The sequence below is a fragment of the Felis catus genome, chromosome B3, assembly GCF_018350175.1.
Source record: "Felis catus isolate Fca126 chromosome B3, F.catus_Fca126_mat1.0, whole genome shotgun sequence".
Taxonomy (NCBI): Eukaryota; Metazoa; Chordata; class Mammalia; order Carnivora; family Felidae; genus Felis; species Felis catus.
In genome coordinates this window covers 110,196,047-110,220,222 of record NC_058373.1, presented here as the reverse complement: position 1 = coordinate 110,220,222, position 24,176 = coordinate 110,196,047, and the positions used below count along the sequence as shown (strand labels likewise).

The 24,176-nt window shown below is 40.8% G+C and overlaps 1 protein-coding gene across 14 annotated transcripts in view; it reads right to left on the bottom strand.

The window, feature by feature from the left end:
* Positions 1-24,176, bottom strand: part of SYNE2 (spectrin repeat containing nuclear envelope protein 2) — a 345,027-nt gene that overhangs the window by 113,773 nt on the left and 207,078 nt on the right. For 13 of the 14 annotated variants that reach the window (XM_045060037.1, XM_045060046.1, XM_045060047.1 and 10 more), the window contains 7 exons: positions 22,596-22,736; positions 20,589-20,771; positions 19,432-19,569; positions 12,074-12,259; positions 6,891-7,013; positions 4,757-4,939; positions 1,760-1,891 (listed from right to left, as the gene is read on the bottom strand). In XM_045060037.1, coding sequence (XP_044915972.1) covers positions 1,760-1,891; positions 4,757-4,939; positions 6,891-7,013; positions 12,074-12,259; positions 19,432-19,569; positions 20,589-20,771; positions 22,596-22,736 — 1,086 coding nt within the window. The remainder of the gene's footprint in view (positions 1-1,759; positions 1,892-4,756; positions 4,940-6,890; positions 7,014-12,073; positions 12,260-19,431; positions 19,570-20,588; positions 20,772-22,595; positions 22,737-24,176) is intronic. The other variant, XM_045060042.1, reaches the window with a different exon arrangement.

Genomic DNA, 24,176 nt, shown 5'->3' with positions numbered 1-24,176 from the left:
AAGTATGATGGCTGAGAAAAAGCTCTGTGCGATTATTTACGTTTTGCGCTGAACTACATTTTCATACAACGCTATTTTTACTTGGAAAAAAACAGCTACTAAGCTATACATATATATAAATACGAACAGATTTTTCTGAAGAGATAAATGTTAATATTAATAAATGTGAATTTTTAACACTGCTGAAATGTGGACATATTTGGAGTATCTATGTAACTAGCAAAACGGTATTTTTCTTTTTTTTTTTTTAATTTTTTTTAACGTTTATTTATTTTTAAGATAGAGACAGAGCAGAGCATGAATGGGGGAGGGTCAGAGAGAGGGAGACACAGAATCCGAAACAGGCTCCAGGCTCTGAGCTGTCAGCCCAGAGCCCGACGCGGGGCTCGAACTCACGGACCGCGAGATCATGACCTGAGCCGAAGTCGGCCGCTTAACCGACTGAGCCACCCAGGCGCCCCAAAACGGTATTTTTCTAATGATCAAGCATGACGTCATAAAGCCATGCATGGCTGGGAGAGCCATTCAAAGTACAAAGAGACCAAAGGATCTTAATATAAGAGTGTGAAAAGTTCATTGACAGGACTTGGGATTCCATTTAGCAGCAAACCTGTGAGTAACTTCTACTTGTTGGAGCTTAGTGTAGTTTCAAAGAATGTTCACAATTATCCAGAAGGGTTATGAAAACATACCTTTCTTTTCAAGTACATGTTGTTGAGAGGGTGGACTGTTTTTACACACTTCAAACTAAACTACATACCTCAACAGATGGAATGTAGAAGCGATGAGAATCTAGCTGTCTTCTACCAAGGCAGACATTTCAGAGATTTGCAAAAATGTAAAACAACGTCACTCTTCTCACTACGTTTTCTTTTGGAAAATGTGATTTCTTCCACAAAAGATACGTTATTTCTATCAGTATGTACTAGGTTTGTTATTTTAAAATAAACTAAATTATTCTTACATTTCTGAGTTTTCATTTCTTTCTATCTCAGTAGAGAGGATTCATATAAACAAAAGCTCGTTGGGGCCTTACAATTTTTTAACGTAATGGGAAATCGGACATATTTACAATACTGAGTCTTTACTGTCGAGTTCGCCTTACTGAGTCCAACACCTAATAGGCGTGTGAGTCACCTTGGACCCCTCCGTAAGTCACTTGCCTTAGGTCTCACAGCTAGCAAGTGTTGCAACGTGGCTTTGAATACCATAGCGATCGCCTGCCCAAACCAACCTGATGGTAGGATAGAAGCAGCTCTTTACAATCCTTGGCATACCATCAGGATGTTTTTTATAGAAGCACTAATTCGAAAACAAAGACTGAGAAAAAAAAATCTCTAGCGATAGAGGGTTAACCTACACACCACTGTAACTGGGCCCCACAGGATACTGTTAATTGTGACGCATGGAAATGCTAGTTAGTGTATGAAACTCCTCATTACAACAGTGGTCAGGGTCTTTACCTGTGATGCCCAGCCTGCCCACACTGCCTGCCCCCTATCTCAGAAAGCTAGACGTAAAGTCAGGTTGCCCAACTTTCCTGTGTTCCATCAGCTTCTTCAGTAGCAGAGCAAATTCAGACCCCAATGCACCTATTTTATGAAATAGGAACGTATAAAGTCAATACATACATAATATACCTTCAACCGGAAGAGAGAAGTAGGAAATACACCGGACAATCACGAAGGCTTCTAGACACCAATGGCTGAGTAAGTGATCATTGAAGGAACAGCAGGGCAAATAAGTTAAAGAAACATACCTGTACCTGTGGCAGGTTGGCAGTTTGGTCTGGTGATATATGTTCATGGGAGAACTCGGCTGAATAATTATTTAAGATCTGCTTCAAATTTTCTATTTCCTCATTGCATTCATTAGTCTGTTTTATGACCATCTATAAAATAACCCCCCCCAAAAGAAGAATCTTTGTCATAACCTAAGGACTAGATTAATGGGTTACTTCCAATGTCCAACCCCACCACAAGTTTCAATTAATGACAGCAAATACAAACCCATACAGATTGCAATAGAAAATGGTAGCCTAAATACAGACAGGAATGTTTGTAAAGCTGGCACCTGACTTTCTTGCCCTACTAGATGCCAGGACACCTTGGGCAGTGCTTGGAGTACAAGCACAATAAGACACACCTCTGCTCTTAGTATTTCCAGTCTAGTGGGCTTATTCTGGGAAGCATTTTTTATGGCATGTTAACATCCAGGTGCCAAGTTCTATGAAATTACTGCTATGTCATAACATGCTATTTTAATGCACACTCCATGTGATGCTTTCTATACTAGAAGGGTGATATTACTGATTCAGAGTGGAAAGGGTATCTGATTTGAAAGATGATGAATTTTCCCATTCCCGTCATAGCCTCACCTGGTATCCCTTGGGGATCTGTGATGTACGTTTTATGAGTAAGAGGTACAGGGTTCAAGAGCAGTCTGAGTTTGCAGGAAAAGGCAAAATTAACCAGAACTGAATCTAGTGTTAAGGAAGTAGTGAAGCTCACACCTATTTGTGTACTAAACTGTATGATCAAAGTATGACGGCAAGATAAACTATAGATGTTTCCTTGGTATGCTACACAATGAAGCAAATGCCTTTTAAAACTGCAAAGTTTCGGGCCAACACAAAATTCTTCCTTGTAGGGCACCTGGGTGGCTCAGTTGATCGGGTGGCTGACTTCAGCTCAGGTCGTGATCTCACAGCTCAAGAGTTCGACCATGCGTCGGGCTCTGTGCTGACAGCTCGGAGCCTGGAGCCTGCTTTGGATTCTGGGTCTCCCTGTCTCTCTGCCCCTCCCCCGCTCACATTCTGTCTGTCTCTCAAAAATAAACATTAAAAAAAAAAAACCTTTCTGAAAATTTTCTTTGTATTTTCTTTAATATTTAACCATAATCTTGGCTGTGAGCTGGAAATAAATAACTACGTTCGCTGCACACACCTGTTACCCCACCCTCGATAATGAGCTACATCCTATTACCCACCCCACCCCCCAAATAACTTGTCTTGTTTTCCACGGTGAGGGCACTTAAAATATCCAAAGTAGGACTTGAAAGAAATGTACCAGATTCTAATGATTTTCATCACCAGTGTCTTACTTAATTTTGAAATATATGAGATGACACTTGATTTCCACGAGCACAATAACATGGAAAATTTTAGCAGCACAGTCTGATACCTTACTTGGCACAAAATATAATTTCCTCTTCTATTTTCCCCTTCTCATCCTGTGAAGAAACCCCTTAAAAGTATAGTTACAACTGTTATTTTCTTTTCCGGACCAGGAAACCAATAAAGCACAAAAAAAGCTTAAAAATAATAGATCAAACTGTCTCTTTCTTTCTGTTTTCTTCTCCTTATAATATTAAAAAGGAGTACACAGAGTGCCAGATCTTTTTTTCTCCCTGTGGGTGCTAGACATCAGCTGATGAGCCAGGACAGAGAGATTTTATGAGCTAAGACTCAAACCGGAGATTACAGTATTCTCCAATCTTAGGAGAACACAGAGTAGCCAGCTAAATGGCAAAGAAATTGAAGAGGGAGAAAGAGACAGCAGCTTTCTCCCTACAATCAGGTGGTGGTCAGGAAGGAGGGAAAATAACCTTTTCTCCTACCCCAACCTATCTAATCAGGAAAAGCAGGTGGACGGGGGAGGGTGTGGGATCTGCCAACAGAGTTGAAAAGTCTGTGGGATTTAAGGCTGTTTCAGCAACTTTCTCTTCTTGTGAAAGTGGTTGTAAACTTAGAAATGCAAATCAAAGAAAAATGTAATTTCTATCTAATAATGACTCGTGACTTGAGCCTGGAGATCAGTCAAAACATAAGAATTAAGGGGTGCCTGGGTGGCTCAGTCGGTTAAGCGGCCGACTTCGGCTCAGGTCACGATCTCACGGTCCGTGAGTTCGAGCCCCGCGTTGGGCTCTGTGCTGACAGCTCAGAGCCTGGAGCCTGTTTCAGATACTGTGTCTCCCTCTCTCTGACCCTCCCCCGTTCATGCTCTGTCTCTCTCTGTCTCAAAAATAAATAAATGTTAAAAAAAAAATTTTTTTTTTTTAAAAACATAAGAATTAACCCTCTGGGGAGATGCTGAAAGATGTCATCATTTAAAAGGAAGAGACCTTGATATGAAGAATGAAAGATACCAGGAGTCTAGAAACACAGATTTTTGTCCTGTTTGTACACAAATGAATCTGGACACGAGTTAACTCGGTGGTCCTTCAGCAAGTGATCTAATAAGCTTCTGACTCCTGTCTCCTTATATATAAAAATAAAGGTGGCAAAGTGCCCCTTCTATCTGTATCCCATGTTTGAATAGAAAATAAGATGATTAATGGGAAAGTGACCAAGAGTATAAAGAGATTATTATGGTGCTGGTTACTGTAAGGGTCTCAAGAGGTTTGCAAATACACTGCTCAGGTTTAAACCTTTCTCCACAGCATTTACCCACGTGTGTTTTCAATAACTGCAGCACAGAATTAAACAGATCACAGTTATGCTTTAATGCCTTCAACTAAAGAAGAATAAGAACTGGGGAAATCACCTTAGCCTCATTTAAGCAGTAAGACACTCTCCTTTATCCAATGTCACATCCTGGATAATAATACCAGAAGAGACCAAAAAGAATCAACAGAGGCAGCAGACCCCTTGTGGTCACGGGAATTTCACCAACCCAACCATTAAAATTGAAAAGAAAACCAGCTTTTGCTGAACACTTTCAGCCAATAAAGTTGGCTACTATCACACACTGCTCACCTTTAATAACTCATTTTGTTCCTGAGTCACATTTTCCAACAATTTTACATCTTGTAAAAGCTGATTCGTCCGCTGAAACACAGGGAGAGGCTTCATTCCTGTCTGGGGCAACCTCAGTTCTACTTGGTAAGACACTATTTCAGCAATGGTTTTCTTCATGGGACGTATGTTTTCAAGTATGACCTTAATTATATCAGAGAAGCATGGTTAGTAAATGAAAAGAAATGGCCACTGCTGAATCTGTTCAAAATTAAAATACTGTACGATTTAGTCTTTAATCTATAGTTTTGATTTTTTTTAAGTTTTTTCTTTTTCTTTTTTTATTTTTTAGAGAGAGAGAGAGAGAGAACAAGCTGGGATGGGGGCAGAGAGAGAGGAAGAGAGAGAGAATCACAAGCAGGCTCCGCACTGTCAGTGCAGAGCCTGATGCGGGGCTCGAACCCACAGACCGTGGGATCATGACCTGAGTTGAAATCAAGAGTCTGATGCTTAACCAAATGAGCCACCCAGATGCCCCTAAATTGTGATTTTTTAAAGCATTTCCTTGGGGGGCGCCTGGGTGGCTCAGTCGGTTAAGTGGCCGACTTCAGCTCAGGTCATGATCTCGCCATCCGTGAGTTCGAGCCCCGCGTCGGGCTCTGTGCTGACAGCTCAGAGCCTGGAGCCTGTTTCAGATTCTGTGTCTCCCTCTCTCTGACCCTCCCCCATTCATGCTCTGTCTCTCTCTGTATCAAAAATAAATAAACGTTAAAAAAAAATTAAAAAAAAAAAAAGCATTTCCTTGGCTCAGGCTGAAAAGAACTCTTAGATCACTTGTGCCCCGATAGTGAAAGGTCTCTGGAAAGAATGCCTGGGGCGAGAGTAAACCCGCAGCACCAAGTTCTGCGTTTGGACCACCCTTGCCTTCCTTCTCTCCCTCCCTGACTCTCTGAAGAACTGTTGCTTTGCTTTGTGCCACCAGGCAGTGAGCTGTGCAAGGGCAGTTTCTGCCTCTTTCTGCCTCTTACTCACTTTCATAGCAATTGCACGTAGCATGGGGCTTCCCACAGCGCAGGCCCTCAAAAGGTGCTTATTGAATTGTCCTGCCAAATTCCCTAAGTCCCAAAAGTATAATTATATTTCGCTTCAATGACATTGGTTCCGTAAAAACCCGGACTTACATAATCTATAAATGCGAAGAGATTATTCCCTTTACTAAGAACTTCCTATCACTTTCTTTAACTGTCACAACAACCCTGGGAGGTAGGTATCAGAACCGCCATTTCACAATAAGGAAACTGGGTTCACAGAAGTTAGAAGACCCCGGGGAGGTCAGGCTATAAGAGGTAGGGCTGGGAGTTGAAGCCAGGCCTGCCTGATTCCCAAGCACACGCTGCTGACTGCTAGGCTGAGAGGAAATCCGTGTCTGTGTGCTGTTTAATAGGCCCCGGGTCCTATGCTAGAGGCTCTGTATCCACTGTAATCATCCAAGTACCCTCGCCACAATACCAATGCGCAGTAGGAGAATTCCAGAAATGTTAACTAATTGCTGAAAGTCACACAGCCTGTAAGCAGTGTAGTTGGGTCTAAAACCCAGTTCTCCTGACTTCGAGGCTGAAACCCTTGAACTATTAAACACCGGGATTTGACTTGATGGTAAAACTTCCAAACTTTGAAGTTTTCAGAAGAAATTCAGGAAAAAATAACCAATAGAAAAGTTCTTTTTATACAGATAATACTGTACGATTTAAAACATGATATGTGTCATTCATACCTAGTTTTCAACTAATTTTGCTATTACTCTGGCAGGACTAAGTACTTTTTAGTCAGATCACATTATTATATATTTTAAAACATAATAAATAATAGGGGCACCTGGGTTAAGCATCCGACTTCGGCTTGGGTCATGATCTCACGGCTCATGAGTTCAAGCCCCGTGTCAGGCTCTGTGCTGACAACTCAGAACCTGAAGCCTGTTTCGGATTGTATCTCCCTCTCGCTCTGCCCCTCTCCCACTCATGCTCACTATTCTCTTTCTTTCTCTCTCTCTCTCAAGAATAAATAAAACTTAAAAAAAAATAATAAACATGTTTAAAGCATAAACATAATAAGTATTATGAGAGAATATTTCTAATAATGATCCATGCATACTTACCTCCCCATGCTTAAGATGTTCTTCAGGCGAAAAATCAAATATTTCTTTGGATAAGAGGATAGCTTTGATTTTTGAAACCTTTTTGTCCATTGATTTTACTTCAGTTTCAATAGCAACCACATCCTAGAATTTCAGGAACAAGAAAACATTCATGTAGTATATATTGTATGTTAATAACCTATAAAACACAATTTATTGCCTCGTATTCTGTTCTCCAATTTAGGCAAAAATGTTTGCCACGTACACCTCTTAAAAATTAACCAAGTGAGAGGCACCTGGCTGTTTCAGCTGGAAGAGCACGCAACTCTTGATCTCAGGGTTGTGAGTTTGAGCCCCACATGGGGTGTAGAGATTACTTAAACAAATAAAAATAAAAAAATAAAAATAAAAAAAAATAACCAAGTGTATCTTCAACAAATGATGTTGAAGATACCGGACAGCTACATACAAAGAATGAAACTGGACCACTTTCTTTTTTTTTCTTTTTTTTTTCTTTTAGAAAGAGAGCGAGAGCAGCAAGGGAGAGGCAGAAGAGGAGAAGGAGGAGGGGAGAGAATCCTAAGCAGAATCCATGCTGTTCGTGCAGCCAATGTGCGGCTCGATCTCCCAAACCATGAAATGATGATCTGAGCCGAAATCAAGAATCAAGAGTTGGACGCTTAATCGGCTGAGCCACTCAGGCGCCCTGAAACTGAATCACTTTCTTACACCATACACAAAAATAAATTCAAAATACATTAAAGACCTAAATATGAGACCTGAAACCATAAAAGTCCTAGACGAGAACATAGGCAGCAACCACTTTGGCATCAGCCTTTACAATATCTTTCTAGATATGACTCCTAAGACAAGGGAAACAAAAGCAAAAATAAACTACTGCATCTATGTCAAAATAAAAAGCTTCTGCACAGCAAAAGAAACAATCAACAAAACTAAAAGACAACCTATTGAATGGGAGAAGATACTTGCGAATGACATATCCAATACAAGATTAGTACCCAAAATTACAACTCAACACACACAAAAACCAATAATCCAATTTAAAAATGAGCAGGGGTGGTGCCTGGGTGGCTGAGCTCGTTAAGCGGCAACTCTTGATTTTGGCTCAGGCCCTGATCCCATGGTTCATGAGTTTGAGCTCCCGCTGTCAGCTCTGAACCTGCTTAGGATCCTCTTGCCCCTCCACTCTCTGCCCCTCCCCCCGTGTGTGTGCATGCACACATGCTCTCACTCTCTTAAAAAATAAATTATTGGGGCGCCTGGGTGGCGCAGTCGGTTAAGCGTCCGACTTCAGCCAGGTCACGATCTCGCGGTCCGTGAGTTCGAGCCCCGCGTCAGGCTCTGGGCTGATGGCTCAGAGCCTGGAGCCTGTTTCCGATTCTGTGTCTCCCTCTCTCTCTGCCCCTCCCCCGTTCATGCTCTGTCTCTCTCTGTCCCAAAAATAAATAAAAAACGTTGAAAAAAAAATTAAAAAAAAAATTATTTATTATAAATAAAAAAAAATATTTAAAATAAAATAAAAATGGGCAGAAGATGTGAACAGCCATTTCTCCAAAGAAGGCATCCAGATGGCCAACAGACACATGAAAAGATGCTCAACATCACTCATCATCAGGGAAATACAAATCAAAACCACAAAGAGATATCACCTCACACCTGTCAGAATGGCTGAAATAAAAAACACAAGACACAACAAGTGTTGGTGAGGCTGTGGAGAGAAAAGAATCCTTGTGCAAACCGGTGGGAATGCAAACTGGTGCAGCCGCTGTGGAAAACCGTAGAGGTTCCTCAAAAAATTAAAAATAGAATTACCATATGATCCTGTAATTCCATAACCAGTAACAAATACAAAAACACGAATTTAAAAGATATAGCACTCCTATATTTATTGGAGCATTATTTACAATAGCCAAATTATGGAAACAACCCAAGTGCCCATGGATAGATGAACGCATAAAGAAGATGTGGTATATATACAATGGAGTATTACTCAACCATTAAAAAGAATGAAAACTTGGGGCGCCTGGGTGGCGCAGTCGGTTAAGCGTCTGACTTCAGCCAGGTCACGATCTCGCGGTCTGTGAGTTTGAGCCCCGCGTCAGGCTCTGGGCTGATGGCTCAGAGCCTGGAGCCTGTTTCCGATTCTGTGTCTCCCTCTCTCTCTGCCCCTCCCCCGTTCATGCTCTGTCTCTCTCTGTCCCAAAAATAAATAAACGTTGAAAAAAAAAAATTTAAAAAAGAATGAAAACTTGCCATTTGCAACCACATGCATGGATCACACAATGCCAAGTGAAATCAGCCAGTCAGAGAAAGAAAATACCATATGAACAAGGTATGGTACAAAACAAATGAACAAGGAAAAAAAGAGACAAACCAAGAAACAGCCTCTTAAGTATAGAGAACAAACTGATGGTTACCAGAGAAAAGGTGGGCAGAGGGATAGGTGAAATATGTGATAGAGATTTAGAGTATACTCATTGTGATGAGCACTGAGGAATGTACAGAACTGTTGAATCACTCTATTGTACACCTGAAACTAATATGACACTATATGTTAACTGTATTAGAATTAAAAAAAAAAAAAAAGCCTAACAAAGTGTATGTAGATGTTAACTGCTTTCAATAAAAAAGTCATTCCTTTATTAGCATACCACACTACAAAGCACTGCTTATACCTTGCTGAGTTAAAACTCCTCATAAGGCCAACTTTCAATTTCTTAAACTATGAGAACAAAAGTATTATGCATTTGAATAAATTTTATTAAGTTTATTTTTTTAGTAATCTCTATGGTCAATGTGGGGCTCAAACTCATGACCCCAAAATCAAGAGTTGCACACATTTCTGACTGAGCCAGCCAGGCACCCATGAATCAATTTAAAAAAAATTTTTTTTTAATGTTTATTTATTTCTGAGACAGAGCATGAGTCGGGGAGGGGCAGAGAGAGAGGGAGACACAGAATCCGAAGCAGGCTCTAGGCTCTGAGCTGTCAGCACAGAGCCCGACGTGGGGCTCGAACTCACAAACCATGGAGATCATGACCTGAGCCGAAGTCAGTCGGTCACTCAACCCGCTGAGCCACCCAGGCGCCCCTTCAATTTTTAATTCTCAATATCTATGAACTCTTTAGATTTATCTTTGGAAAGTGTTTCAACACTTGAATACAAGTGGGTCTACAATTTAAAAATTTCTACCACTTCAAGTAAAATGACAAAGTCACCCTTGGAAAACGAACACAAAAGAAGCTGGAAAAATTGACAGGATTTTCTTGCCAATCCCCTAATGAACTATTGTCATGCAGAGTCACCAAATTAACTTTATAACATACTCATATTAATTTAAACAAACAGATCATTTGTCTGGTGGTTATTCTCTCATCAGTGTCAACCTCTAGGACTTGGCCAAGAACCTAGAACAGTGAAAAGGTTGCAGCATGTGTAATAAACCTACATATGGAAGAACACGTGATACAAAACCATAAATGCATGAGTACATGCTACAAACCCTACATATTGAAATCCACTTGCACTGTAAGAAGGCCTTTATTTTATTTATTTATTTATTTATTTATTTATTTATTTATTTATTTATTTATTTTTTAACGTTTATTTATTTTTGGGACAGAGAGAGACAGAGCATGAACGGGGGAGGGGCAGAGAGAGAGGGAGACACAGAATCGGAAACAGGCTCCAGGCTCTGAGCCATCAGCCCAGAGCCCGACGCGGGGCTCGAACTCACGGACCACGAGATCGTGACCTGGCTGAAGTCGGACGCTTAACCGACTGCGCCACCCAGGCGCCCCTGTAAGAAGGCCTTTAGACCTTTACTTAAAGAGAGCTAAATGCAGACACACTGTAACAACCAAAAGGTACAGCTCATAATGAAGGGGATAGGAAACTACACGGGAATAGACTGAGGGTTTCAGGGGCACCTCAGTGGTTCAGTTGGTCCAACTCTTGATTTCAGCTCAGGTCACGATCTCATGGTTTATGAGCTCAAGCCCCGGCGATGGGCTCTGCGTTCATAGCCAGGAGCCTGTTAGGGATTGTCTGTCTCCCTCTCTCTCTGCCCCTCCCCTGCTTGGGTGCACGCACGTACATGCACTCTCTCGCTCTCTCTCAAAAATAAGTAGAACTTAAAAAGTAAAAACGAAATAGACTGAGGGTTTCAAATTAAAACAGTCTGGAGCCATTTAATATCAGATAAGCGTAACTTTACAAGCAAATGAAGTAATGAATACAGCAACTTCCTAGTGATATCTTCAAGTTACAAAGAAAAGTTAAATTATATTGAAATTATTTTTTGCATCTTATATTGAAAAGGGTATAAGAAAATAAACCCTATCTCTTAGGGTAATTTCTATCAAAAGTTATAGAAGCATTTAAAAACCTTGGAATAAGCTTCAATAACCAAGAATGTTTAGCAATCATTATCCTGATGTTACATAAATGTGGCATAGGCAATGTAACAGAAACAAAAAGTAAATAATTAATTGTACCTGCCTTTGCTATATGACTTGATCCTTAAATAAATGCCTCACACGTTTCAAGTGGAAATAAATAAAATTATTTCAAAATCTGGTGCCTGCCATACAGCAGCCCCTCAGCAAATATTTGTTATTGGTCAATGAAGACTTGGGAGGTTATCTGTTCAAGTCCCACTTTGCTAATTTGTGTGTTTATATCAACAATTATCGTTTCTCTGACAAAGAGAAAACAGTGAGCTTACTTGATGAGGATTCTTTCCTTTAAATAGACCACTTCTGGACCAAAAATGGGGATATGCACTACACAATAAAAGTTGCAAATTAAAGTAAAATTGGGGCCCCTGGGTGGCTCAGTCTGTTAAGCATCCAACTCTTGGTTTTGGCTCAGGTCCTGATCTCACTGTTGGTGAATTCAAGCCCTAAGTCGGGCTCTGTGCTGACAGCGTGGAGCCTGCTTGGGATTCTCTGTCTCCCTCTTTCTCTGCCCCTGCCCCACTCACACACTCTCTCTCTCTCAAAATAAATAAACTTAAAAAAATTAAAGTAAAATATAATTCAAGAAATAAGAACATAAGTGAAATATGTACCAGATCAGTATGTCTTCATATAGTTAAGAGTTGATTAGTGGTATAACTCTAATTTTCTGAATGAAATATAAATTAACAATAAGAAATCACATCTTTGTAGTGTCAACTTACATCAGCCATCCGTTGAATCTGTGGAAGGCTCTCCATGATTTTTTGTTGTAAAGCTGCCACTTGACGACTTAACTCTTGTACAGATTGTGCTAAATCATCAGTTTCAAAAATTATTGACAAGTCTTCTAGATCCGTGAACACTGAATGTAAAAGATTGTGTTTCTGTTCTGAATCTTCCAAAGCCATCTACCAATGGAAAACAAGGAAAAAAGAGACAGAACATCAAGATACTAAAAGAGGTTGATTAATACCGAAATTGGAGAAAGTTTTCTAACTGTATATAGTGTGGCGTATTAACTAGACTTACTGTGGTGATCATTTTGCAATACATGCAAATATCAAATCATTTCACTGCACACCTGAAACTCTTATAATGTGTGTCAGTTGCACTTTAGTAAGAAAATTTTAAATCCGAGAATTTTAAAACTGCCTCAGCATTTCAAACTCCTATTCATTTCATTTCATAATAAGACATGGGGGTGGTTCAGTCAGTTAAGCATCGGACTCTTGATTTGGGCTCAGGTCATGATCTCAAGGTTGTGAGATCAGGCTCCACACTGGGCATGGAACCTGCTTGAGATTCTCTCTCTCTCTCTCTCTCTCTCTCTCTCTCTCTCTCTCTCTGTCTCTCTCTGTCTCTCTCGTCTCTCTCGTCTCTCTCGTCTCTCTCGTCTCTCTCTGCCCCACCCCTCTCTCTCCCCCTCTGCCCTTCTCCTGCTCACACTCTTGCTCTCAAAAAAAACCCCACTTTAATCATAATAAAATACTAAACACTATATTATAAACAGCATTGGGTGACTTTGGAGTGTCTACCCCATTTTGGTGGGCTCCCAGCAGCTATTATATACCATGCAACCCTGCTCCTCCAGCCATCAATAAAAGAACCAGGAACACCTGACCTGCGGTCCATCCCTCTGTCATCTGAAATCCGGGCCAAGAAAGCCATTCAGGCTCTCTCTAATTGGCTGGACTTGTAACTTTGGGAATGTGAATTCGAGAGAAAGAGGTACACGAAGTGAGGATTGGGAATGAAGAGGCAATCCTGGTGCCAATGTCCTCGTGCCGATGTCCTCACATGGCCTTACCACATGATGCCACCGACTTCCATGAGGCATCCCTACGGTTTGAGTTGACCTGAATAACCTGACACCAAAGGGACTCTATCTGATAAAACCAAATGAAAGAGAAAAACATCCATTTTTACAGTTTCGTAGACATTCTTCCTTATAATTTTTTTCTTTCTTCTTTTAACAATGATAATGTATTAACTAACTTTCAAACTTAAGATTTCAAGATATCTCAGCCACCAACTGGAAATGTTTAACCTAGCGTAGTCTTCAGGTGATTCCATAAAACATAATATGGCATGAGAAAGAACATTTACTTAATTCAATTAGAATTCTGGTCTCTAAAATTTTTTAGGTTATTCAGAATTTTATGTTGTCCTTATTTGAAATCCTAGAAGGAGAAAACTTTATGGAAAACAAAATTTAAAACCAATGCTTTTTGGTTTTTTTTTTTTAACCAATAATACCATTTTACAATAGCATCAAAAATATAAAATACTTAGGGATAAATTCAACAATTTACATGTAAGACCTATACACTAAAGATTATGAAACACCACTGAGAGAAATGAAAAAGGACCAAAATAAAGAGATCTGTCGTGTTGCTGGATTGGAACAGTCAATACGGTTAAGATGTCAGTTCTCGCCAAACTGATCTACAGATTTAATGCAATCCACTCAAAATTCCAACAGTCCTCTGTATATTGACAAGCTGATGCCAAAACTTACGCTGAGTTGCAAAAGACCCAGATTAGTCAAAAGAAATTTGAAAAAGAACTAGCTGTAGAAATTATGCTACCTGATTTCAAGACTTACTATACGGCTACAGTAATCCAGACTGGGTCACATCAGTGAAAGAACAGACACATAGATCAGCAGAAAGAAACAGAGAGTCTAGAAATAGACCCACATCTACAACATGGCAACTGATTTTAAATAAGGCACCAAAGTAATTCATTGGTGAGTCTTTTCACCAAATGGTGTGGGAACACTCAGATATCCCCACAGAAAAAAGTGAACCTTCATACAACGTACAAAAACAAACTTGAAATGGATTGAGGACCTAAAAGTAAGAATTAAAACTATACAGGGGCGCCTGGGTGGCTCAGTCGGTTAAGCCACCGACTTCAGCTCAGGTCACGATCTCACGATTTGTGAGTTCGAGCCCCACATTGGGCTCTGCGCTGACAACTCAGAGCCTGAAGCCTGCTTCCGATTCTGTGTCTCCCTCTCTCTCTCTGCCTGCTCCCTGCTCACACTCTGTCTCTCTCTCAAAAATAAATAAACATTAAAAAAATAAAAATAGAAAAGAATTAAAACTATACAATTTCTAGAAGAAAAGACAGGAGACCATCGTAGCCCTGGGTTAGGTAAAGATTTCTTATATACAACACAAAAGGATAACCCATGAAAGAAAAATATTAAAAATTGGATTCCATCAAATTACCAACATTTGCTCTCTGAAAGACAATATTGGGAGAATGAAAAGCCACAGATGGAGAGAATATGTGTAAATCATATATGTGTTAAAGGACTGCTTTTAGAACATTTTATAAATAATACTTACAATTCAATAATAGAAAGACAACCCAATTAAAAACTTCAATAGACATTTCACAAAGGAAGCATACAAATGACAAACACATAAGTAAATGTTCAAATAAATAAATTATTAGTCATAAAGAAAGGCCATTTATTTATTTATTTATTTATTTATTTATTTATTTAACGTTTATTTATTTTTGAGACAGAGAGAGACAGAGCATGAACAGGGGAGCGTCAGAGAGAGAGAGGGAGACACAGAATCCGAAACAGGCTCCAGGCTCTGAGCTGTCAGCACAGAGCCCGACGCGGGGCTCGAACTCAAGGACCGTGAGATCATGACCTGAGCCGAAGTCGGACGCTTAACCGACTGAGCCACCCAGGCGCCCCAAGAAAGGCCATTTAAACCACAATAAGATACCACTACATGTCACTGGAATGGCTAAAATTTACAAGATGATATCGAGTGCAGGTGAGAATATGGAGCCATTAGAACTCATATGGCCAGTTGGACTGAAAAATGGGAGTTTAGCCATTTTGGAAAACAATGTGACCATTTCTTATCCATTTAAAGACCTACCATAAAAGCCAACAATCATACTCCTAGACATCTACCAAATGAAATGAAATGAAGATATACATCCACGCAAAGATTTGTATATGACCATTCACATCTCTGCTTAGAGTAGCCTGTAAGACCCCCTGATCGCCACCTCCTGATACTCAGGCCCTTATAATCAACTCCTTTGAAATGTAGGTTGGGCTTACTAATTTACTTGCTGATTTACTACTGGCTCTACTGATTCCTTACTGAGATGTCACTTCCAAGATTAGGTTATAAAAAGACTGTTTCTGTCTTGGGGGCTCTCTTTTTTAGATTGCTCATGGTGAGGAAAGTCAGCTACCAGGCCATGAGGCAGTTTTGTGGGGGAGGGCCACAGGTCTGTATATAGAAATAGATTTTCTGAGGCCTGCCAATAGCCAAGTGAATGACCTTGGAAGTGCATCCTGTCTTCTCCCTCACCCACAGCGAGGCGTGACTGCATTCTTACAAGAGACCTTGAGCCAGAGGCACTCAGCTAAGTCGCGCCTGAATTCCTGACCCACAGAAACTGAGATAATAAATGTCTGTTGTTTTAAGCTGCTAACCTAGCATAGTCCAAAACTTGAAATAAGCCAATGTCCATTAACTGGTGAAGGGATAAACATGTTGCATATTTCCACAAATGGAACACTACTCAACAATCAAAAGAATGATCTATAAACATTAACAATCTGGATGAATCTTGAAAACATTACGCCAAGTAAGTCAGGTAAAAAAGGCTGTATACTATACGATTCTCTTTACAGGACATTGTGGAAAGAGGCAGAGGAAGCTCTGAGGTGATGGAGATGTGCTTTATATTGACGGTGGTGGTGGTTGTTACACAATTGTATCCCTTTATCAAAACTCATCAGTTGCACACTTAAAATAGACGTATCTGGGGGCACCTGGCTGGTTCAGTTGGTAGAGCAGGCAACTCTTTGTAATGTCATGTCATGTCATGTCATGTCATGTCATGTCATGTCATGTCAAATGTAATCTTATTTTATTCTATTTTAGAGAGAGAGCGAGCACATATAAGCAGGGCAGAGGGGCAAAGGGAGAGAGAGAATTCTTAAGCAGGCTCCACATTCAATTCAAAGGCCAAGGTAGGGCTTGATCCCATGCCCCTGGGAGCATAACCTGAGCCACCAAGGCGCCCCAGTAGAGCATGCAACTCTTGACTGTGGGGTCATGATTTCAAGCCCCACGTTGGGCGTAGAGCTTATTAAAAAACACATGGGGGGGGCGCCTGGGTGGCTCAGTCAGTTAAGCGTCCGACTTCGGCTCAGGTCATGATCTCGCGGTCCGTGAGTTCGAGCCCCGTGTCGGGCTCTGTGCTGACAGCTCAGAGCCTGCAGCCTGTTTCAGATTCTGTGTCTCCCTCTCTTTGACCCTCCCCCATTCATGCTCTGTCTCTCTCTGTCTCAAAAATAAATAAACGTTAAAAAAATTAAAAAAACAACAACAAAAAAAAAACACACATGGGGCGCCTAGGTGGCTCAGTTGGTTAAGCATCCGACCCTTGATTTCAGCTCAGGTCATGATCTTATGGGTTCATGAGTTCAAGCCCTGCATCAGGCTCTGTGCAGACACTGAAGAGCCAGCTTGGGACTCTCTCTCTCCCTCTCTCTACTGCTCCCCTGCGCTCTCTCTCAAAAATAAAATAAACAGTAAAAAAATATATATATGCATATATTATGTGTGTATTTTACTATATGTAAATTATACCTCAATGAAATTGAGTAAAAAAACAATTTGTCTATTTTTACAAAGAAAATTTATGTTTCAATAATTCTTAACTACAACAGCAGTATTTCTGGAATCATCTTTGGGTTACAAAAAGATTTTAACAAATACAATCCGGGTAGAAGCTTAGTTGGGAGTTTTGATACTTCTTTAAGAGACATTTTTAAATATCAATGCCTGGTAATGCTAAAAAAGTAGAAAAGGGTATCTTAAAAGTAGAACAACTATTTTCAAAACAGGGACAAAATGAGATATTCACATATGACTAGTTGTTTGAGACTTACTTCCCATTGGAGGATTTATGAGGATACCTTCTACAGTAAATCAGCCTTCTCTTGTGCCTACTTCCTCTAGCTCAGAAAGTAGAGTTAGACTAAGTTCTAGTTCATACACTAAGGCCAGCAAATTAGAATGTCCTCATGACTAAGATTCTTTCACACGTCACATTTGGGTCAGTAGAAGACAGCAAAATTAGAGATGCTTTTGCCTGAACTCACTCTTGTAAATTTGTTTTAAACTCATAACAAGCATTTGAGGAAAAGAGTATCATTCCTCTCTTCTGTCTTTGCAAACTCCTTGCAACTGGTGGAAAATACAGGCAATTTAAAATAAAAGACGACAGGGGCACCTGGGTGGCTCAGTTAAGCATCCAGCTTTGGCTCAGGTCATGATCTCGTGGTCCGTGGGTTTGAGCCCCGCATCGGGCTCTGTGCTGACAGCTCAGAGCCTGGAGCCTGCTTCGGATTCTGTGTCTCCCTCTCTCTCTGCCCCTCCCCTGCTCACATTCTCTCTCTCAAAAATGAATAAACATTAAAAAAATTTTTCTTAAATAAAAGAGGACAGGGGTGCCCGGGTGGCTCAGTTGGTTAAGCGTCCAACTCTTGATCTCAGCTCAGGTCATGATCTCATGGTTTGTGAGACGGAGCCCCACACTGGGCTCTAGTTTAAAGTGTAGAGTATGCTTGGGATTCTCTCTCCCTCTCCTCTGCCTCTCTCTCAAAATAAATAAATAAATAAAACATTTTATAAGCAAAGAAATTTCATTAATAAAATAAAATAAAGGACAGGCTATAGGGATGTGGAAAGCCAACCCGAGAGCTGGGGGCAGAAATCACAGGCAAGGGGAAGAAAAGAAACAAATGGGTGAAAGGCAGCATCGTTACAACTGTTACCATGGGGGGAGATGTGCCAACAAATCTCAAACATCTGGGAGGTATAAAGTAAGCTGTCTACTTGGGAATACACTGTGCTATTCTAAAGATATAAAGGAGCTGGATCAACGTTGAGGTCTGATTACTCGAAGAACTGTTGTAGAATAAACCTTTTCCTAAGAGATTCCTTCTTGTGGTTTAAATAATATGAGAGAAGAAAATATGCCTTCACAATAAAACTTAAGCCAATACTTGGCATCTGGAAGATCTCTTGCAGTCATGGCCCTGGGTAGGAAAATACTCTCATTTGTTTTGTCTTTGCAAGCTAGCATGGAGACATCAGGCACCAAAATGGACAGGGCATTTGGCAACATGGCATGCTTGAACTAGAAGGAACTACGGACTCGTTTTGTAATGCTGTGCAACTAATTACCACAAACTTCGCAGCTTAAAATAAAACAAATTGATTGTCTCGTAGTTTTCATGGCTCCAGAGTACAGGCATAGCTTAGGAAGGTCCTTGGCTATTACAAGGCCATCACAAGCCTACTATTAAGGTGCCATCTGGAGCACAGTTTCTCTTCCAAGTTCATTTAGGTTGTTGGGAGAATTCAGCCAGTCTTCCTGCTGGCTGTTGGCTGGGGGGTCACGCTCTGCTTCTAAAGGCTGCCCAAGGGTCCTAGCCCCACGGGCCTCTCCTAATATCACAGCTCACTTCATCAAGCCAGCTGGAGAATCTCTCAAGTCTGCTATTAGGGAGTCTTATAATCTATAAACATGATTAATCATGTATTCATGGGATTGACTATCCCATTACCTTAGCCATATACTCTAACCTAGTTAATAGAGTGGCTATCTCATCACATACTCTCGTATTCCTGCCCACACTCAAGGAGAGGGTGTTATATAGGTTGTGTACACCAGGGGCAGGAATATTGGGAGCCTTCTTAGAATTCTATTGACCAAAACCATCCCTATTCACTGCAACACCCTCACTTCACAGATGGGGGGAAACCAAGGCCCATGGAGGAAAACAACAAATTATCCGGAAAGTCATATAGGAGTTATCAGGACAGAAAGAACTAGACCCTGGCCTCCAAAATCCCTGTCTATAGCCTGCCACTGTCCCAACCTTCCTTCTGCCATTTGGCATGACTGAAGATAAAGTTGTTCTTCAGGAGAACAGGGGGGCAGCACCACGAAGGGGAGCTATACCACCAGTCACTGTGTAGCTTCCATACGTAGGAAGAAATGAAAGAACACTTACCTGAAGGGTGCTAGCGTGCTGACTCAGCATCTTTGAAGAGTCATAGTCAGCAGGATTAGCCAGCAAACGGCTGGTATTTTCTGTCCAAGCCTCAGTACTCTTCAAAAGGTCATGATATGCCTCCATTTTAAGTATGGCCTGTGAAAGAAAGGCACGAGCAAATAGTCTGACTCCTTCCACTTGAGTCAAGTGATTCTTCAATGGAGAATTTGCTACCGTAAATCAGGCCCTGCAGGGTTCCACTCCCTGTGGCTGGGGCAACTCGCCCACCCCCTCCAGGTCTTCACATTTCTAACTTTTTTTTTTTTAATTTTTTTTTTTAATGTTTATTTATTTTTGAGACAGAGACAGACAGAGCATGAACAGGGGAGGGTCAGAGAGAGAAGGAGGCACAGAATCTGAAACAGGCTCCAGGCTCTGAGCTGTCAGCACAGAGCCGGACACGGGGCTCGAACTCACGGAGTGTGAGATCATGACCTGAGCCGAAGTCGGCCGCTTAACCGACTGAGCCACCCAGGCGCCCCACATTTCTAACTTTTAAGACTAACCCCGACCATAGGTAGAAAGGATTTATGAAGTTGTACCCTAATGCTATGGGTCTCAGGAACAGTTCCCAGTTAGCCTTGCAACTAGTCTGGTTCCCATTTTATGCTTCATTCTGAAAACTGGATTCGTATTTTGTCTTCCCATACAGGGCCTTGTCTTAGTATATCCCAGTTCCTCTGGGACTAGGCTCCTGCCTCGTTCTTGCTAGATTACATGTACAACCCACCCACCACGACCCCTATTTGGAAGGGAGGGAGAAAGTGTCTTGTTCCTGACTGACATTCTTTCTTGTTGCTGGCTCCCTGCAGGGACTCTTGAGATTGTTTGTTGGAAATGCCCATTGCCTATTGGGAAGCCCAATGCTCTCCTGGACTCTTGCTGCGGTCCGACTTTGGGACACCTGCTTCTGCTTGCCCAGTCAGACTTCCTATTGATGACAGCAGTTAAATCTGTCCTCCTGGCGCCCACCTGACCCTATCATCTGGCTCTAGCTTCAGAACCCGAAACTGGCAATTCAAGGGAAAATGGCTGCCTCAGAAGATATATTTTAGTTTTGTTTTAAAGCCCTTTCAATACAAGCTAAGCGTAGTTATCACGTGTTACTGTCATACCTTATTTAACTGTGAGGTTCTAGATTCTGCTCTCTGCGATACTTGCTGATACTGCTGGAAAGGAATCATCAAGTTATCCATCCATTCTTGAGCCCGTCCTGGATCCTGTTCAACAATGTCCTGCACTTCAGAATCCAGCTCATTTAGCTTGGAATGCCAGAGATCTAGCTCGTCCCACATTTTCTGGAGAAGGAAATCATGAGTCACTTTGAATGCAGAGGTCCTGGTTCATTGTGTTAATTCCTAGTCTTTGCACTGTATTTGCACCTGTAAGTGCTACCAAAACAACATCACAGGCACACTTATTCACTTATGCCCCCAAACCACTTGTGACCTAAGTTGAAAAACACCATTTCTGAGGTCTCTTAGTCTACCTATATTTGTTTCACGAACAGAATTGGCTGTAAGGGAACAGAAAGACCTAGACATTTCCAGAGACAAATGACACCGAACAAGGTCAATATAACCTTAGTCTTTCAAGAGTGATGAGGTAACATTATGTTTAAGAGGGGCTTCAGTTAATCACACACACACACACACACACACGCATCCTCATGCGCGCCTGTGTGTGTGTATTTAATCTAGAAGACAATTTTTTAAAATTTTATTTTAGAGAGAGTGAGTGTGTGTGATTGGGGGAGGGGAGCACAGGGAGAGAGAGAGAGAGAGAGAGAGAGAGAGAGAGAGAGAGAGAGAGAATCAATCTCAAGCAGGCTCCGCACTGAGTGCGGAGCCCGACATGGGGCTCAATCCCACTTCCCTGGGATCATGACCTGAACAGAAATCAGAGTTGGACGCTCAACCGACTGAGTCATACAGGTCCCCCAAGAAGACGATTTTTACTAAGTGTAAAAACAAAGCTAACAGAAAATATCTGTTTTGGTTTAGGATTAATGCAGTGGCAGAAAATTCTAGCAAATAGATTGGATTCAAGCCTGACCTTGTATTGTCAATGGAATTCTCAAAGGTAAAATATTTAATTTGTACTTAATATTTGCTTAAGAACCCAACTTTTAGAAATGGGAAAAGCAGACTGGTTAACTTAGCTTCCTCTACTTATTAAGGGTCAAGATTTTGTCCAAAGGTGAGCCATATTTTGACCTATTTTTAAATGTCTCCATTCATATTAGAGTAATTCCTTAAAACATAGATTAGAGAATGCTTTTCCACATGCAGGAGTTTACTCGGGGAATTAAGTGGTAGAAAATCACGCTTATGTACAGTTTTACCTAAGACTTTATTTCCCAAGATATTTTACAAGGCAAATAAGTTTGGGATTTCTATTTTCCTGCTTTGCCTTGTAGTCTAAAGAAAAGTTGTTAATTCCACTCAAATCCTATTGAAATATATTTTTTAATCAAATAAGTTTCAGAAATATTCCATATCATATTCCCCATGTTAATTCACGCTAGAAAACAAAAACTCCAAGAATTGCTCATAGAAACATGCTAGCTTAAAAAAAAAAAATTAGGGGCGCCTGGGTGGCGCAGTAGGTTGAGCGTCCGACTTCAGCCAGGTCACGATCTCGCAGTCCAGCAGTTCGAGCCCCGCGTCGGGCTCTGGGCTGATGGCTCAGAGCCTGGAGCCTGTTTCCGATTCTGTGTCTCCCTCTCTCTCTGCCCCTCCCCCGTTCATGCTCTGTCTCTCTCTGTCCCCAAAAAAATAAATAAACGTTGAAAAAAAAAATTTTTTTTTAAATTAATATTTATAATGTTTCTTATATCAGTCTTTCCAGGATAAGGTCCTTACTCTCCTTTACTTGTGAAAAGGCTAGTTCACAATCACAGGCTCTCAGGGGTTCAGGCATATTCCCACCATGGAAAAACTGAGAACGATTCTTAAATGCAATCTTCTCTACTAACCCTCTGCAGGTGACATGCAGTAAGGGGGCCCTACAGGCTCTGGGTGAGCATCTCTGTGCTTCAGATTCATCCAAAGAGCACACCCTGATGACTGAGGAACAGGAGGAATGCTAAATGCTGAAGGAAATGAAAGGACGGATATTACCTTTTGAATTTCCTGAGCTTTCTCGATATTTTTGCTTTTCTGCTGCAACATCTTTTCCACATTGTGAAGCCCTTTGTTAATCTCGTCTATTTTTCTACGCATCGTATATGATGGTGAACTTTTCAAAGCTTCACTGCTAATCTGTTGTAACGAGAGAAAGATACGTTTGGCTTACAGATGTGCTCCATACTCTATTCACAGGTCCAGGTGATAGAAAAGATAGGTACCTTGTTACGTGATTTTACTTACAAAAATCCTGTAAAGGCTAGGGGGAACATCCCAAACCATTATTAGCTAATACATTAATGAGAGGGTAGACTAGCAGACTAGGAAGTAGGAGCTGTGCTGACCTGACCTTTTAAGTCCAATCTAAAAAAAGGAGAAGAAAATCAATCAACAAGAATTTGTTGTAATCTACAGATTGTACTACAGGTCTGTGCTGAGATGGGCAAAGCTACTGAGTGTACTATCTGAGACAGAGCCCAATGGAGCAAATGATATGAAAAAATCCAAGGGAGGTAAATAATTTATTATACAGTCTCTCATTTTATGACAAAGACCTCTGCATAGGACTGTTCTCAATAAAACCCAGCTTATTCGCAAGCTGACTTAAAAATAATCTAATTCTCACCATAATATTCATTTGGGTGAAATAACCCTCTAAAACTCACTATTTCTTGAGGAGGCACAAAGCTCAGTTTTTCTCTGCGTGAATGTTTATAGTGTATGTTTTCACAGCAATCTGAAATCTAGTAGCTGAACAGTGTAACTTTTTTATCTGAATGATTTTCTTAAGAAAATAACTTGGGCTAGGAAAGATAACAAATGAATGTGGAATGTGTCATTTTTCAAATACCTGATTAGTTCCTGTTCTTGGTTTTTTGGTTGTTTTTTTTTTTTTTTTTGGTTTGTTTGTTTGTTTTAGGCCATGTTGTTGGTAAGGCTTTCTCCCAGCAGCCACTAAATAACCAAATAATACTTTACGCTTCTGTATAATCCTTTAACCCTTTTAAAAACAACTATATCTGTATAACTATTACGACTAAAACCTTCCAATGCAGATGGTACACAGAGAGAAACTAAACACAGGTTAAATGACTTGCTTATGGTTACACATCAGGGGAGAACGTGAACTTGTCCTGAGAAGCCCCAAGTCACTCTGGAGTCCCAGGCTCTTTTTCACATTTCAGGATGTTGATACTCTCGTAAGATGTTTTTATTCCACAGACCATAATGCAGTTGAGATTTTTAAGGGAAAAAATTAACCCTATGTTAGTTTTTAAACTGCTGTAATAGCTATTTATTGCTATGTAACAATTTTTCTGATATTCGGGACAGTTACTCTCTTGGCCAAAAGGCATATAACTTAGGTACGTTAGGAGAGACCAAGATTTAGGAAAAGTCAGCAGCCCTTCAAATTATACAGTACGGTTCTGAGTCTGCCTGGATCCTTCACACACCAAACAAGCAAAATCAGTTGCAATCTGTTACAAATGTACAAGGTACAGCTGACACTCTCAACCCCAGATTTAAGAGTGATTCTGATTATTTATTTTGTTGGGGACTTTCACATGAAAAGAA